General features: G+C 33.9%; 3 protein-coding genes across 13 annotated transcripts in view; 2 read left to right on the top strand and 1 right to left on the bottom strand.

Moving 5' to 3' along the window:
* The first annotated feature begins 4,667 nt into the window (after nt 1-4,667).
* Nucleotides 4,668-6,913, top strand: LOC106138906 (uncharacterized). 2 transcript variants are annotated; one of them, XM_013340202.2, is made up of 3 exons: nt 4,668-4,860; nt 5,265-5,343; nt 6,667-6,913. In XM_013340202.2, exons 2-3 carry the CDS (start codon nt 5,268-5,270, stop codon nt 6,900-6,902), a joined length of 312 nt encoding a protein of 103 aa, XP_013195656.2. In that variant the 5' UTR covers nt 4,668-4,860; nt 5,265-5,267; the 3' UTR covers nt 6,903-6,913. The 2 variants fall into 2 exon arrangements, with proteins under 2 accessions (XP_013195656.2, XP_013195653.2); XM_013340199.2 differs by lacking the exon at nt 4,668-4,860 and having other exon boundaries at nt 5,115-5,343.
* Nucleotides 6,914-9,103: 2,190 nt separating this feature from the next.
* LOC132903786 (uncharacterized) lies at nt 9,104-10,011 on the top strand. The gene is made up of 2 exons (XM_060952864.1): nt 9,104-9,252; nt 9,834-10,011. Exons 1-2 carry the CDS (start codon nt 9,104-9,106, stop codon nt 10,009-10,011), a joined length of 327 nt encoding a protein of 108 aa, XP_060808847.1.
* A 2,100-nt stretch (nt 10,012-12,111) lies between these two features.
* LOC106138905 (copper-transporting ATPase 1) overlaps nt 12,112-17,625 on the bottom strand; it is a 59,349-nt gene continuing 53,835 nt past the window's right edge. For 8 of the 10 annotated variants that reach the window (XM_060953057.1, XM_060953058.1, XM_060953051.1 and 5 more), the window contains 4 exons: nt 16,958-17,107; nt 16,466-16,536; nt 15,139-15,279; nt 12,112-13,320 (listed from right to left, as the gene is read on the bottom strand). In XM_060953057.1, coding sequence (XP_060809040.1) covers nt 13,203-13,320; nt 15,139-15,279; nt 16,466-16,536; nt 16,958-17,107 — 480 coding nt within the window. In that variant the 3' untranslated portion in view covers nt 12,112-13,202. Of the gene's footprint in view, nt 13,321-14,475; nt 14,527-15,138; nt 15,280-16,465; nt 16,537-16,957; nt 17,108-17,625 lie in introns of all 10 variants that reach the window. The other 2 variants (XM_060953059.1, XM_060953060.1) reach the window with 2 other exon arrangements.

The following is a 17,625-nucleotide window of genomic DNA, read 5'->3' as shown; positions in this document are numbered from 1 at the left end:
AAAAATCTCTTTTATAAAATACCCTCTTTTTTTTTAACAAAAAATACGTTGTTTTTTCCAAAAATGCCTATTGGTAAAGTAAATCTAGTCAGATCGTACCTTTAATTGCAAATGCCAATATTCGATTTGATAATTCTTGGTCAAATTTTTGTAATACAGGGTAACAGTCTGCTTTTTTGCAAATGAGATGAACAATTAGGTCGATTCGCGTCAAGTGATGGTTGTAACACAACTCTTTATATCATACATATATACACATACATACATACAAGTAAAAATTTAAAGGCTCTAAATTCGTGGCAAGTCGAAGTAGGTAGTCTCTGCCTATCCCTCTGGGAAAAAGGCATGATTTTATAGTAGACATGAGACTACATATTTACACTTGCCACGAATTCAGAACCGTCTTGAGATTCAAACAAGTGACAAGAAGACGGCATCAAAATCGGTTTAGCGAAACGCGAGATGATTGCGGGAAACATACATACATACAGGTCAAACTGAGTATCACCTTTTTCGGAGCCGGTTAAAAATATAGCCTTTTTGGTTACTGTTTTCGCTCATGTGTAAGCCGACTGTTACTCTATATGAAATTTCATTATTATTTTAAAAATAAATAAATTGTTTAATATATTTGTTGTAAACATGATTTATTTAATAAATTATTATTAATATATCTGTGTATGGTTTGAGTGAGTTTTCTTGTCGCTCTCTCAATGGAGAAAATTTATTCTTATAAGTATGATTTGTTTGAATAACAAAAATCGAGTAAAATTTACGCGCTCTGAGTAAATACTGGTAACATGGTCATGTAACTTAGGACAGGACCCTGGGCTCTGAAGAAAGCTAATGATGCATCTGGGACATGTTTTATATATATATTCATGCATATAAGGTTACGCCTCTTTCCTAGAGGGGTAGGCAGAGACTACATCTTTCCGCTTGTCAAATTCATAAATGGCAACACGCTTAATAATATATTTTTATAGAATTAATTTTCTCTGTTTGGAAGAGATGCCATAAAGATATTTATACCTTTCTCTTTTGCACTTTGGGCTTTAGAAAGGGACACTAGATAGCAAGTTGGGTGTTTAATGTAAGCCATCTTGCCTCCGCCATTTTAAAATTCGTGTTTATTGATTGGATTAGTTAAATATAGCATTTATAGCTGGTATGTTCACGAGAAGTCGTAAAAAAGTGTCACTTATCAATTTTGGATCAACTGAAAACAAGATGCTTCTCTTTAGTCACCTTCTACGACAACATGTCTAGTCCTATTCAATGAATATGATAATTTCATTTTAATAATAGTTTCAGTTACAAATTACATAATTAATGTTAACCCGCAAGTGTTCTTAGAAATCTAACAATCGTATGACTGTATACGAAGCAACTAGAATTCTTTAGAATAATGAAGCGGTCATGACAGTATTTTTTTGTCGCATCGTTTAAGTAATTAAAGAGCCCTATTCTTTACTTTGAAACAACAAAATTACGATATTTTTGGCTAACTACGCGAACTGGCCTTTTTTGTTACCGGTACCATATTGTAGCGGCTATTATACCAACGGTAAATTGGTTTTGAAACTTTTCTAATACCGGTAAGACGGGAGGTGTGGGGGGAGGGTGGAGGGGAGGTACCTTAGGAGGTACTGATTCACTCTAAAAAAAGTTACTGTAGAAAATCGTCAATTGTTCTTTATTATGTTTAATTAAAAATGCATTGCTCTTTTTTTTTAATACAATAGTGATACTGAACGCTAAATGCATTATCTTAAATTTATTTTTATTACATTTCAATCGATAAACACGGAGCAACAACTAATTTAGAATTAATTAAATTATGGAGTGAACAAATTAATATAATTATAATGTTATTGTTATTTAGTTGTTAAATAACACATTGCAACAAGCATTCTTTTTATTAATTTAAAAAATCCAGTTTCTCCGTCAACTGGTATTATAATTTTTAAACTAATGCATTTATTTTAGTAAAAAATATTCAACAATCGCTTACAAATAAAATCAACATTTTTTTTGTATTTTTGATTAATATTAATGGATATTTTTTTTTATTTAAAACTTTCGCATTGCAATAAACTACTTGCATACATACATACCATAATGCCTGTTTCCCATTGGGGTAGGCAAGAGTCTATGGATTTAAACTGTACTTATAAATAATAAAGGAAAATGAACGTACTTTGAAACGTGCGCGTTATAAACTTTATTATTTATAAATATTTTAATTAAAATTGGTTCTCATAAATAACATGGCTTTATAAACACATTGAGTTCACATGAAGAATAATTATTTAAAAAAAATTAAACCGTTTAATAAAAATAATCTTGTTACAATGAAGGCTTTCCAGCCAATCTCAGTCCACAGCGGAAAGCTATTATATATTATTTAATAACTCAATATACAGATATTTAATATATACCGTAAAAAATATATTAGGAAACGCGACGATAGTAAAGAATTCGTCCTATGTTTTGTGGTGGTATTCTTATATATATATATATATATATAGTTTAATTAATAAATCTATAAGTATGGCATTATATCACTTTATTTTGTACACATGAAACAATTAATCCAGAAATGTCATGCGTTAAATTAGAATTTTTATAAAATTTATGAATTGCTGTTACATATCTTTATATTTTTGCATTTTACCAACAAGAATTATAAATATAACATAAGTGTACCATCATAAAACACAATAATTTAATGTAAATAGCATGTAAAGCTTAAATTAATTATAATTAATATATTTGTTAATTCCTCAACAAAACAATACATATAATGTACAAAAGGAGATATTAAAAAAGTAATATATTGTACCGAGATGTTTAATCATAATAAATTTGCTATATATAGATAATTTATTTCATAACAACGCAATGATTTCATTTGTAACAATTCGATTTGGAGAATTTATGAAATATATTCATTTATATAGTTCATTGCGAAGTGAGCTAAAAAAAATAGTATTTAACTGGTAATAGTTAACGGAAGCTAATATTTTTTTTAAATAATGCTACCCACAGATTTATCATTCATATGGCAGAAATATTATAAAAAACATCATTATTCTGTATACAATATAATGTACTTGCTTTAAAAGAAATATTGAAAATTAAAATACTATTTATTTGAACAACAAAAATTATAAGTATATTTATATACCTATGTAGGTAGATTTATTAAAACATTGCTTACAAAAAATGTATCCACGACAGGTTATATGTTTAACAAAAAAGACTAATTATAAATTTTATTATTTAGCATAATGCATCACATTATAAAGTTTTATCAAGTATTTTATATAAATACGTAGCGAAATGAAACACAAAATATTAATATATATATATTTTGTTTTAACATTCGTCAGATTCATCACATAATTTGCTAGTCCTTAAATAAGTAAATCAGAAACATATGTATTTACATTATTTTAAAACAATTTTCATGCAATAAAACATAAAACCGTTTTGAAAATCAATTCGACAAAAATTAAACAAATTGTGTTCAATTAAAAAAAAAAGGGTTTTTATGTAATCACGTTAATTTAATTTTACAATTTAATGCAAACAACGTGCCTTTTATATATGTTTCATCATTGTATATCCACAATTTGGATTATAATTGCGAAAAAAAAATATACTCATTCCCATTTCTTACGTTTCATAAAAACCGCTTTTATTCGTGTGTAATATTGAAAAGAAAAACATAAATTGACTACAAAATTAAATGAAAACAAGCGTTTTTTTCACAATATATTTTTACATATTAATGCACTGTTTGTCAATGTTGTTCTTTTCTTTAGTCGTCTCCAACGTCAAGAAGGAATGGGAGCAATCCTGTTATTCCAACGGGAATCAAATTACAATCCAGCATGTTAATTGCAGTATTGTATTGTCCGGTATTTATTGGAAATCGATTATGTACTTACAAGTTAATGTTTTGTAGCTTATAGATATATATATATTAAAAAGCGATATATTACAATCAATTTGTTTCAGTTCAAACCCAAAAATTTCCATTTCTTTATGAATAGTTTTGACCAGTGCCGTGTTATCGGTACTTTATCTCTTACCCGTGGATGTCGTAAAAGGCTATACAGCAACAAAATGCCTATAAAATAAACAGCTGAAATAATTACAACCTCAAATTCAAATTCAAAATTTGTATTCATTATTATAGGATACTTCATATCGCTTAATTATTGTCATATCTTTTGGTTTCACAACATTGGTTGACGTCAAATAAATTACTTAAAACTAAGTTTACTGCCGCTTCCGAAGCGTCAGTGCAGAAGAAGCGGTAACAATTTGCGCTGCAGCATTTTCTTAAACAATGTCAACTTCACAACTATCCAAATTTAGAATAGAAATGTGGACGAGAGAGTACATCTCTTATCCATCTGACACCATTTTTCGCGTCATTCCTTCTCACCCTCTTCAGATAGTCCAAAAGTCTATTCAGCGGAAACTTTTGCTTTACAAAAAGCGTAAGTCTTGTTTTTTTTTTAATTGTTAATGTTGTCGAAAAAATAACCTAAACAAGAAAACCCGTCATAAGACTGTTTTTGGCAATCTTAAGTTTAAAAAAAAAAATTATAACCTATAGATGTCACAGACAGATAAATACATACATACATACATAAAATCACGCCTCTTTCCCGGAGGGGTAGGCAGAGACTACCTCTTTCCACTTGCCACGATCTCTGCATATTTCCTTCGCTTGATCCACATTCATAACTCTCTTCATACAAGCTCGGCGGTTTCGGGTACTTTTGACCTGACCCTTTACCAGGACGTATAAATATAATGTTTTTAAGTCTGTGATAGCATGATGTAGGTACTTTTATTTCAAAACGTTTTAATTCTGCTTGTAAAACTCTTTGTACCGTGGTCAAATCGGGAATCGTGGTCGTTCTAACACAAGGTCAGGCTAGCATGCAAGTTATGAATGTGGATGAAGCAAAGGAAGTCTCCAAAAAAGATGTTTCTTGTAATAATTAGATATTGTTGGCATCTTTTGCGTTAGATACATAGCAAACCCTTCTTGTAGTCAAGCAAAAAAATACTGTTTTATTATAAAAAAAAAAGGTTTTAATTAACATTTTAAAAAGTTTACAAAATGTATTGCTCATATCATTGACATTAAAGACGTAAACCATATAGATTTTAGATATTTTCGGGTTATGTTTAGTAACTTAATAGAAAAATTCAAAAATATAATTTTTGTGTTCAATCAGATCATGGAAGACGCGTTTGAAAAGTTGAAAAAAGAAGGAAAGAATGACGTGGATCATCTCATTAAATGGATGAAAGATTGTAAATATTATTCATTCATTCATATAATCACGTCTGTATCCTTTACGGGGTAGACAGAGCCGGCAGTCAGACTGATAGGCCGCGTTCAGCTGTTAAGCTTAATGATAGAATTGAGATTCAAATTAAAGGTTGTTAGCCCATCGCCTAAAAGAACCCCAAGTTTATAAGCCTATCCTTTAATCGGTTTTTACGACATCCATGGGAAAGAGATGGAGTGGTCCTAGTTTTTTTTATATTGGTGCCGGCAATAATGTAATTGTTCATATCTTTTTTTACACACATTAAGATGCCAACTTTCAAATTACTTATAGGTAGGTACAATACATACATATATCATGTCCAATCTCTTACTAGACAGAGCCAACATTCATGCGGTCTTCAACACTGACGGGCCACGTTCAGTTGTATGTAATGATGGAATTGAGATTCAATGGTTTTTAGCATCAAGTCCGCCAATTGTGCTATTCTGACGGCCTCTGTTGCGCAGCGGTAGTACGCTTGTCTGTGACACCGGAGGTCCCGAGTTCTAATCCCGGTCAGGGCATGATAAGAAACGAACTCTCTCTGATTGGTTTGGGTCTTGGATGTTTATCTATCTAAGTATTTATTATAAAATACAGTATCGTTGAGTTGGTATCTCGTAACACAAGTCTCGAACTTACTTCGAGGCTAACACAATCTGTGTAATTTGTCCCGTATATATTTATTTATTACACATTTGTATTTTGTACAATACAGTTTAAATAAATAAAAAAATAAACACGTCTTCATCCCTTGCGGGGTATACAGAGCTGGCATATGCTATGTTGTGTCATGTCAGCATGGAAGCTTGCACAATATAGTGTGCTCTTATTTCCTTAATTGCCTTTTACGATATCCATTGGTAAAAGATGTAGGGGTCCTGTTGGAAATTGTCGGGAACCACACGGCACCCGGGGACTAATTACCTACCTATCCTTCTCAGTTTCACAAACAGCGCATTCTTAGCTCCCTACGTAACGTCTTAATTTCTTACGGGATAGGCAGAGTACAGTAGTCACAAGACTCAAAAACAGCGTTCAGACGGCATTATAACGAGATTCAAATCCCAAGTATACAACGGCGATCGCAAAAAAAAGCGGCTATCTTTTTACCAGACACACATATCACGTCTTTTAAACCTTACGGGGTCGACAGAGACCACCATCATAGCAGTTATTTACAACAATATAAAATCGTACACAAAGCTGAACCTCTATGAAGATTTCAGTCTTTTCTTAACTGTTGGCTCTGTCTACCCCATAAGTGATAAAGACAAGACGCATGTAAAATGATGATTTTCAGCCAAAATCATCGATGATACAAAAGCTGGCGAAGAAAAAGCGAGGGCATTATTCAAAGACGCGGCGAACAAGCAGGCTATAGAGCTATCCAACTTCAAGGCAGCTCTGACGAAGTTAGCGGCTGAACAGAACAAAAGCTTGGACGAGTTCAGCAAAGCTTTAGCATCTAAAGGGGAAAAGTTCAAAGAAGCTTTGGGCGCGGCCGCTACAGCTTTTAAGGACGCCATGAAGAAATGAATTTATGTAAATGCAATAATAAAAATAGATAAATTTTATTTAATGGCAATATTTTATTTACGTTGCTAATGTTGGCTCTGTCTATAATATTTATTTATTTCAAATTTATTTATTTCGACGGCCTCTGTGGCGCAGCGGTAGTACGCTTGTCTGTGACACCGGAGGTCCCGAGTTCGATTCACGGCCAGGGCATGATGAGAAAATAACTTTTTCTGATTGGCCTGGGTCTTGGACGTTTATCTATATTAAGTATCTTTGAGTTATCTCGTAACACCAGTCTTGCACTTAATTGTGTAATTGGTCCCGTATATATTTATTTATTTATAAGGGATGAAGACATGATTATATTATGTATGTATATAATATAGTTTTGCTAACTTCTTAATTTAAAAAAAAAATGTCAGGGCTAGTAAAGTTTAATAACTGAATAAGTAACCTTGTTCGATCCAATATGGGTTAGGTTCCCATGCAAAGGTTGATTAGTCAGACGGGAGTCGCTTCGTTTAAAAATCTAAATCACCCAATCCAGGTTCCATTGTCAAAGGCGTACAGGTCTTCCACTTTTATAAGTTACATGGGCATTGTTCGACGGCGCAGAATAGTACAACCGACGGCCTAATCTAGCCGAATGAAAACATTAGTGAAATAACGAACTTATTGCTACTACATAGGATTTTAAATCACAAAACAACAGGAGTTGTGTATCTCGCTCATTACCGACTACCGCGCTCCTGCGAACTCTAGACATGGCGCGTACGCAATTAGCCAAAAGCGAACAGTTTTGATCCCGCGTTCAAATGGCGCACTATGATTGGCGCAGATATTTTCGCGCCATGACAAAAATTTATTTCTGCGCAGGTACATCGGTGTAACTTATTAAAGTGGTAGTACTGTACCCCGGGCTCATCTCCAGTGAGGTGAGGATGCAACCGTAACTAAAGCCAGGAGGAAGAGAAAAATACTTAATAGAAAAGGCGATTTTCAGCCAAGCTATTGGAAGACACAAAAGCAAATGAAGACAAGCTGAAAGCTCTGTTTGAGAAAGAAATCAACAAGCAATGCGTTGAGCTTGAAAACTTCAAAGCGGCTTTGGACAAACTCGCGAAAGAACAGCAAAAGACGATGGACAGCCTTGTTGAAAGTCTAGCGGCTCAGGGCCCGAAGCTTCTGGAAGCAATGGCGGCCGCCGCCAGCGCCGCTACCGAAGTTTTGACGAAGAAGTGATACCTACATACATAAAATCACGCCTCTTTCCCGGAGGGGTAGGCAGAGACTACCTCTTTCCACTTGCCACGATCTCTGCATATTTCCTTCGCTTCATCCACACGAATAAAGTATAAGTATCGAAGTGATACCTATTTGTTTTAATTATTCATTTATGTAGGTACTTACCCAAAACTGGAAAATATATATTGAACTAAGTATAATGTTTATGAGTTATTTATTTATTTACAGTCACAGTATAATTTTAAACTGTTCTCGAGGTTCAGTAGACGAATGATTCAAATTTTTTTTTTTTAATAATTGTCAAATCTTTTGGTTTCACAACATTGGTTTAATGACGTCAAATAAATAACTTAAAACAAAGTTTACTGCCGCTTCCAAGGCGTCAGTGCAGAAGAAACGGTAACAAACTGCACTGCAGCATTTTTACTTCATTATTATTTAAAATTTGAGATGCTTCTTTTAGGCGATGGGCTAGCAACCTGTCACTATTTGAATCTCAATTCTATATTAAAGCCAAGTAGCTGAACGTCACCTATCAGTCTTTACAAGACTGTTGGCTCTCTCTACCCCGCAAGGGATATAGACGTGATTATATGTATGTATGTAACTTATTATAATACAGGTTGACTAAGCAGATATACAAGGAGAGTGTGGAGGGAAAGGTCGGAGTGGGAAGACCTAGACGAACGTATCTTGATCAAATTAAGGACGTCCTGGTAAAGGGTCAGGTCAAAAATACCCGAAACCGCCGAGCTTGCATGAAGAGAGTTATGAATGTGGATGAAGCAAAGGAAATATGCAGAGATCGTGGCAAGTGGAAAGAGGTTGTCTCTGCCTACCCCTCCGGGAAAGAGGCGTGATTTTATGTATGTATGTATGTAACTTAATCGCAGCCAACCTGATTACCTAAACAAACGTAGGCTCATTTTGATGCCAATACACGAACCTACTTTAGTTATATATTGGACTAAATAATGAATTTAGAAGATATGTATCAGGTTATGAAAGGCGCTAGTGAGGTGGACGGAGTTAGATACGATGTCGTGGAGACGTGGTTCAGGAAATGTGATATCATCGATGGAAAATTTATTAGCGATGAGTTTTTTGAGCGAAGCTACTTAAGGTATATCTTGAACTTAACGTCAGCGGTCGAATAGTTAAGGTGACTAAAACAATCATGATGCTGTCGGTTCAAATCATCGGCCATCAACCAATGACTCTTTATTTTTATTTATTTGCAGTGTGGTTCCCGGCACCATTAGAAAAAGAATAGGGCCATTCCATCTCTTTCCCATGGATATCGTGAAAGGCGATTAAGGGATACCTAGTCTTTTACTTGGGATTCTTCTTTTAGGCGATGGGCTACCTATCACTATTTGCATCTCAATTCTATCATTAAAACTGTTGAGACTGTTTGGCTCTGTCTACCCCGCGAGGGATATAGACGAGAGAATATTATATGTCGGGATTCTTCTTTTAGGCGATGGGCTACCTGTCACTATTTGCATCTCAATTCCATCATTAAAACTGTTGAGACTGTTGGCTCTGTTTAACCCGCGAGGGATATAGACGTGACAATATGTATGTAAATTTATGTTTAAATGTAGGTTTCACACGAAGCGACTCCCGTCTGACCTCCGCAACCTTTGCAGGAGAACGTAACCACTGATGTAATGTACCTACTATTAAAATTTGTGTCTTTAGGTTATGTCCTAACAAGGAACCAATTGGTCTCGCCCCGTTCATACAACTACTAGGAATCATGTCGAGAGAAACTAAACTGGATATAAAATTATTCTTGACCAAATTTGAAAGGGTCAGAGTAGAAATTGTACAAGAAATAAAAGAAAAATGCGTTAATAAACCTTATGCGTATTCGTAGAATGGTATGATAGTGTATATTTTAATTGGGATTCTTATAAAACAAGTAAAGTTTGTCGTAAAAGGCGACTAAGGGATAGACTTATAAACTTAGGATTCTTCTTTAAGGCAACCTGTCACTATTTGAATCTCAATTCTATCATTAAGCCAATCAGCTAAACGTCAGTCTTTTTAAGACTGTTGGCTCTGTCTACCCCGCAAGGGATATGGACGTGATTATATGTATGTAATGTATGTATGTATAGATTCTTATTTTTAATGTAGATACGTTTTAATACTAACCGACGCTCTTACGGTGAGGGAAAACATCGCGAGGAAACCTGCACATTCAGGCGACTGGATGTGTGACCATGATCGATCCGATACGGGTCAGGTTCCCCTGCAAAGGTTGCGGAGGTCAGACGGGAGTCGCTTCGTGTCAAAACCTGACTCACCCAATCCAGGGTCCATAATAAATGTTTGCAACATCCAAAAGGGTAAATATGAAGATCTGGTATACATAAAATTTAACACCATGTTGTACTCATATAGAGTAAATAAAAAAAAACAATTTACCCTGGGCTCCTCTCCAGTGAGGTGAGGATGCAACCGGGACTAAAAGCCAGGAGGAATAAAGTTAGCAAAGTAATTAAAAAGATTTATTTTAATGACAATAACATGTATGTAAACTATTAATATCATTGTAACTTTGAGATTTCCGAGATGTCTTCATAAAATGAAACAATTTATTCCAAATTTACATTATTTATTAAAAAAAATATAGGTACACTGTGTTTAGTTTTATTACAAACTAAATTATAATACATTTGTATCTAAAACTTATGATACACTAGTTTTGGCCGGGGGCTCCGTTCCCGTGGGAATTATCAAAACATTCCTTCGAAGCAGAACACCTTATAAGATATCTACAATCTAGGTTGAATTTTAGGAAAATCCGTTAAGTGGTTTCGTCTGTTCTTTAAAAGACAGACAACGTTAATTTTAATTTACAATTTGATACACTTTGAGCCCTCTGCACACGTTATCTTTAGCTTGCGACTTCGTTCGCGCGTAAATATTAAAAAAAAATAAACACATTTTTTCAAATTCCCATACAAGTTTCTCGAAAATCTCTATCAATACTTCGCTACACACCTCAAAAAATATACATGATGATATTTAGCTTTTTACAACTTATATGTTTTGGCTGTGCGTTGTCAGTCAGTCAGTCAATATCGGAAGAATTTTGAAATATCTCATCCATACCTACTTCTTAACTCAGGATCCTCTGTTAACAGCATGTAGGTTACGTTACATGCTGTAAAAGAATTAGCAAAGAACATCATTTTCCGATGCTAAAGACTTACAATTCAGGAAGCCGTAGATTAGACAAAGAGACATATATAGATTAGATAAAAAGCGAACCCCGGGCTCCAAAACATGGCTGTGGAGAATGAATTATAAACTCATATTTAATAATAAAAAAACACAGATTTATAGAATAATAAAAAGAAGGGGAAGACAAAATGAATAAAAATCTACAAAAAATAATAATAATTATAAAATTAAAAATATTTATAAAATTAAATACCGACAAAAAATGCTATGAAAAGTTTTTAATGCATCAGCTTTTATGCGTACATACATACAGTCACATCTATATCCCTTGCGGGGTAGACAAGAGCTGACAGTCGTTCAAAAGACTAAAAGGCCACATTCAGCTGGATTAGATATATAACAGCTGTATAAAATGTGTAACATATATAAAGAAATGTATAATTAGTTAATCAGATATACAATATATGTACATATCTATTACTGGCAAATTATAAGTTGAGAATTCATTAATGTTTTATGAAATTCGAATATTATATCTATATCCGTATTCGAGTTAATTTTTTTTAATATATCATAACTGTCATTCACCCATAATGTTCAAAAAAAGATACATACATAAAATCATGCTTCTTTCCCGGAGGGGTAGGCAGAGACTACCTCTTTCCACTTGCCACGATCCCTGCACACTTTGAATGAACGTGATATGACCAACTTTTCATCCATAATTTTTTTACGATTACATATTAGAACCCTTTATTTCAAGACATAATCGTCATTTCTCATAATTTTTCAAGACATAATCGTCATTTCTCATAATTTTCAAGACCTAATCGTTATTTCTCATAATTTTTCAAGACATAACAGTCATTTCTCATAATTTTTCAAGACATAATCGTTATTTCTCATAATTTTTCAAGACAATCGTTATTTCTCATAACTTTTTTAGACATAATCAAAGATACTCAATAAAATTATAAAAACGACAACGCCGAAAATACATTTATTTATTTATTGTTTAAAACTTTTGTTACTAGAAAACCGCCTCCAATCGATATATCCTGCATGTATACATAATGTACATATGATTTAGTTCTAAGAACTGTGTGATAATTTATATATATATTTTTGTACATTAAACAGTTTACAAACAAACCTTGTCCTAAATATAACAAACACTTTCCCGAAAAGCGTATCGAAATCGGTTCAGCGAAACGCGAGATAATCGCGGACAAACATACACGTCAAACCGAGAAACACCTTATTTTTGAAAGCTGTTAAAAATAATGAGCGTATTAAGTTATAATATATATATATATATATATATGTATATACGGGACAAATTACACAGATTGAGTTAGCCTCGAAGTAAGTTCGAGACTTGTGTTACGAGATACTAACTCAACGGTAATATATTTTATAATAAATACTTATATAGATAAACATCCAAGACACAGGCCAATCAGAAAAAGTTCGTTTCTCATCATGCCCTGGCCGGGATTCGAACCCGGGACCTCCGGTGACACAGACAACCGCACTACCGCTGCGCCACAGAGGCCGTCAATCGATATATCCTGCTTTTTTCAAATCGATTAAATTTCTAAAACTTTACATTACATATTTGACATATGTTTAAATTCTAAGAACTGTTATGTATTTATAGATATATATATATATTATATATATATATATATATATATCTCAATATGTATAATATGTATATATATACATATTATATTTGTACAATTAAGAGTTTACAAACAAACCTTGTCCTAAATAAACACTTTCCCGAAAAGCGAACACACCGAGAAACACCTTATTTTTTAAGGCTGTTAAAAAATAATGAGCATATTAAGTTATACTATAATTTATTAACTCTTATCCGTTAATGCTGGGCGCGTTTCTCAGCGGTCTCTTCGGTATGAACGACACGTTTATAAGGTCGTCTTCGTCTTGCAGCAAACACGCGTCGTTAGGCTTGTTTCGATGGAATAATCTGGAAAGATAGTGTTTTTTTTTAAATAAATGAAGGTAGAGTTGAAACAAAAAAAATTTCACTTATTGAGCAAGTCACGATAAACGTTCAATATTTAAATAACATAACATATAAACACGTCCGCATCCCCTGCGGGGCAGACAGAGCCGATAGTTAACAAAAGAATCAAAGGCCACGCTCAGCCGCTTGGTTTAGGGACAAGTTGCTAGCCAATCGTCTAAAACAGGACTCACAAGTTTATGAGCCTATCCCCTTGTCAAAATCAAAGCAAAATTATAACACACACATACACATACGCACACACACAAACCAAGCCGAAACTCATCAAAATGGGACTAATACTTAGCTACCATGACAACGCCGTCACATCGTAAGGCAAAATTATTAAAAGACGAAACTATTTATTAACTCCAAGACATTAAAACACTACGCCACATTACTTAGACTTGCTTAGTAATGCCATGTGGTTCCCGGCACCAATAGAAAAAACAATATAACCATTCCATCTCTCTCCCGAGGATGTCGTGAAAGGCGGCTAAGGGGTAACGCTTATAAACTTGGGATTCTACTTTTAGGCGATGGGCTAGCAACCTGTCACTATTCAAATCTCAATTCTATCTTAAAGCCAAACAGCTGAACGTGGCCCTATCAGTATTTTTAAGACTGTTCACTCTGTCTACCTCGCAAGGGATATAGACGTGATTATATGTTATTGTATCAAGCTGACCGATGGAACTATTTATAACTTCCAAGACATTAAACCACCACGCCACATAACATACAATATTTTCCACCAACTTAATACATACATATGATCACGTCTATGTCCTTAGCGGGGGTAGACAGAGCCACCAGTCTTGAAAAGACTGATAGGCCACGCTCAGCTGTTTGGCTTAATGATAGAATTGAGATTCAAATAGTGACAGGTTGCTAGCACATCGCCTAAAAGAGGAATCCCAAGTTTATAAGCCTATCCCTTAATCGCCTTTTACGACATCCGTGGGAAAGAGATGGAGTGGTCCTATTCTTTTTTTGTAATGGTACCGAGAACCAACTTGAAACTAAGAATATTAAATCACAAACAAACAAACAAACATAATATTCCCCGCCACCACACGGCAACGCAACTAAATGTTTATATCGCACACTACACACCATACAAACTAGACCTTGATCAGTGTTGATTTCCACGAGTCCCTCTTCTTGCTAGAATTTTACAAAAGTGCATTTGAGATTGTGAAAGTGATGTGTAAATTAATAAAAGTTATGTGCGTTCAGTTCATAAAGTTAATAGGACTTATAAAAGAGTATTGAATTTATAATAAAAATTAAACTTATAAAAGGAAATTGAACTTATAAAAGAAAGTTACACATATATGTATGTATAAAAGAAAATGGAATTTACAAATGATATTTGTAACCAATAAATTTGGATATGAGCAATGTGCTAGTTAATGATGGTTAAATAAGAAATTAATTGATATATTAAAAAATATATATAAAAATATAGTTCATGAAAACTTATCAATGATGTTAAAATAAAAAAAAATGGGTTTATAAAATACGTGCATTGATAGTCTTACAAATAAAATAATTATTATTAAATTATACCGTGAAATTTTGTGAGCATATTGACTAGGTCTGAGAATCAGTCAACACCTATTTTTCATACCCCTCACTGATAAGGGTTGCCCACCCTTAACATTTTATTTTAACTAGAAATTACTTAAAAATTATTTATATGGCAATACAACGTTCGCCGGGACATCAATTAATTAATATAATAAAAGTCATGCAAAATATAATAACGGAACTCACTTGGCGAGCGGGGAAGCGTTCTCAGACACAGGTATCCTCTCGTCCAGCCCTCGGTGAACTGATATACTGTCGAGTCTCTCCAGATGTATGGATTGCAGATATTCCGGGGTGCGAAGTTCCTCTGCTGTCGGCTTTTTGAAGCTGGATAGGGGAATGGGTCGATATTTTAGTAATAAAAGTTATAATATTTTAATAATAAAAGTAATTAGAAAGAAATAAAAGTAATAATATTTGAGTAATAAAAGCAATAATAATTTAGTAATAAAAGTAATAGTACTTTGGTAATAAAAGTTATAATATTATAATATTTGAGTAAAAAAGGTAATAAGTTATGGGAGAGCGCAATACAAGCGAATAAGTTAAGGGCGGGGCTCCGTATCGTAGGAATTTTTAAATTTTCAATCAACTCGGTAGTTTTTGAGTTAATTTGCTCGAATGCCTTAATAATTAATTATATACAAGACATATTGAGTTAGCCTCGAAGTAAGTTCGAGACTTGTGTTACGAGATACTAACACAACAATACTATATTTTATAATAAATACTTATATAGATAAACATCCAAGACCCAGGCCAATCAGAAAGAGTTCGTTTCTCATCATGCCCCGGCCGGGATCTGAACCCGGGAACAGTACAGAAATCAAAACCATGTCGCGTTTCAATATAGGATATCGCCATCTATGATTATAAAAGTAAACCAAACTTATACATATGTTTAACCAAAATAGACATATAAATATAAAATTATCTTGCCACAATGATCGTTCCCGTACTCCTCCGAAACGGCTTGACCGATACTCATGAAATTTTGTGAGCATATTGAGTAGGTCTGAGAATCGGCCAACATCTATTTTGCATACCCCTTAGTGATAAGGGTTGTTCACCCTTAACATTTCTTTTTTACTAGAAATTACTTATATGGCAAAACAACGTTATCCGGGACAGCTAGTATATATATATATATGTGGGAATGAAAGTAAAACAGTGCGGAATTATATCGTAAATCTTCTTATTTTATTGGACTTCATAAAAACACATCTTATAACGTCTTACATCGTACCACAGACTCCCTATTCTATCTCTTAAAGTTACCAGCGTAAAAATAAGTAAGAGGTCAGCTAACAAAAAGGATATAAATAAAAACAAAAAACAAAACTTCTCAGATATATATATATATATATGAAGAGAGTTATGAATGTGGATGAAGCGAAGGAAGTATGCAGAGATCGTGGCAAGTGGAAAGAGGTAGTCTCTGCCTACCCCTTCGGGAAAGAGGCGTGATTTTATGTATGTATATATATATATATATGTATATATATATACTTACGTTTTCAACAACAAACTTGAACAAACGACTGACACTGAACTCATCGCCATCGCAGCAGACGCCATCCATGGCTGGAAAATAAAACAATAAACATACATACATACATATAGTCACTAGGACGCTAGCACAAATCGTGAAAATCTTTATGGTACAAAGGCGGATTTATTGGTGAACATACATACATATAGCACGTCTATAACCCCTTCGGGGTAGACAGAGCCAACAAACAGGCTTGAAAAAACTGAATGGCCACGTTCAGCTTTTTGGCTTGATGATAGAATTGAGAATCAAAGTAGTGATAGGTTGTTCTTTAAATTCAAGATACAACCGGGATTAATTCTTTATATAGACGTCTATATTCCTCGCGGAGCCAAATATATTGGCCACGTTCAGCTATTTGGCATAATAATAGAATTGAGACTGACAATTATTAAGTGATATGAAGTAACCTACAAAAATGATAAATAAAAAAAAAATTGAATCGAATCTCACCTGTAATTGAAGTCCAAAAATGGCGAACGCGCCGCTAGCGAGGGGGATTCCCAGCAGATTGTAAACGGACGCGAACAAGAAGTTGAGCCTGACGCGGCGCACGGTCGTCCTGGACAATTCTAGACACGCCACCACGTCCAGCAGGTCGTTCTGGTAATGGAAATGTATAAATATATATATATAAGTATAAATATATATATATAAGTTGTATAGTTTATAAGGTTAATAAGGTTATTAAGGTGGTAAAGAGAGTTATGAATGCGGATGAAGCGAAGGCAGTATGCAGAGATCGTTGAAAGTGGAAAGAGGTAGTCTCTGCCTATCGTTCCGGGAAAGAGTGCGTATGTATGTATTAAGGTGGTAGGTCATACATACATACGTTTGACGAAATATTCGTATTGATATATATAAATATTAGTTCTAACATTCATTCATGTTTTTCAATGTAGACCAATGTGCATTCGTCCACGATGTAGTTTTAAGAGATCTATATTTGCAAATTGACGTCCGACGAAAATGCTGCAGTGTAGTTTGTTCCGCCGCTTCTTCTACACATGCGCTTTGGAAGCGGTAGTAGTTATAATTAGATTTAAGTGATGTGACGTCAATAAGTGATACCTTGTATCCAATTTTGAAAATAAATCTATTCTATTCTATACATAAATATA

This window comes from Amyelois transitella, chromosome 30 (genome assembly GCF_032362555.1).
Source record: "Amyelois transitella isolate CPQ chromosome 30, ilAmyTran1.1, whole genome shotgun sequence".
Taxonomy (NCBI): domain Eukaryota; kingdom Metazoa; phylum Arthropoda; class Insecta; order Lepidoptera; family Pyralidae; genus Amyelois; species Amyelois transitella.
This window is presented reverse-complemented; position numbering and strand designations above follow the sequence as displayed.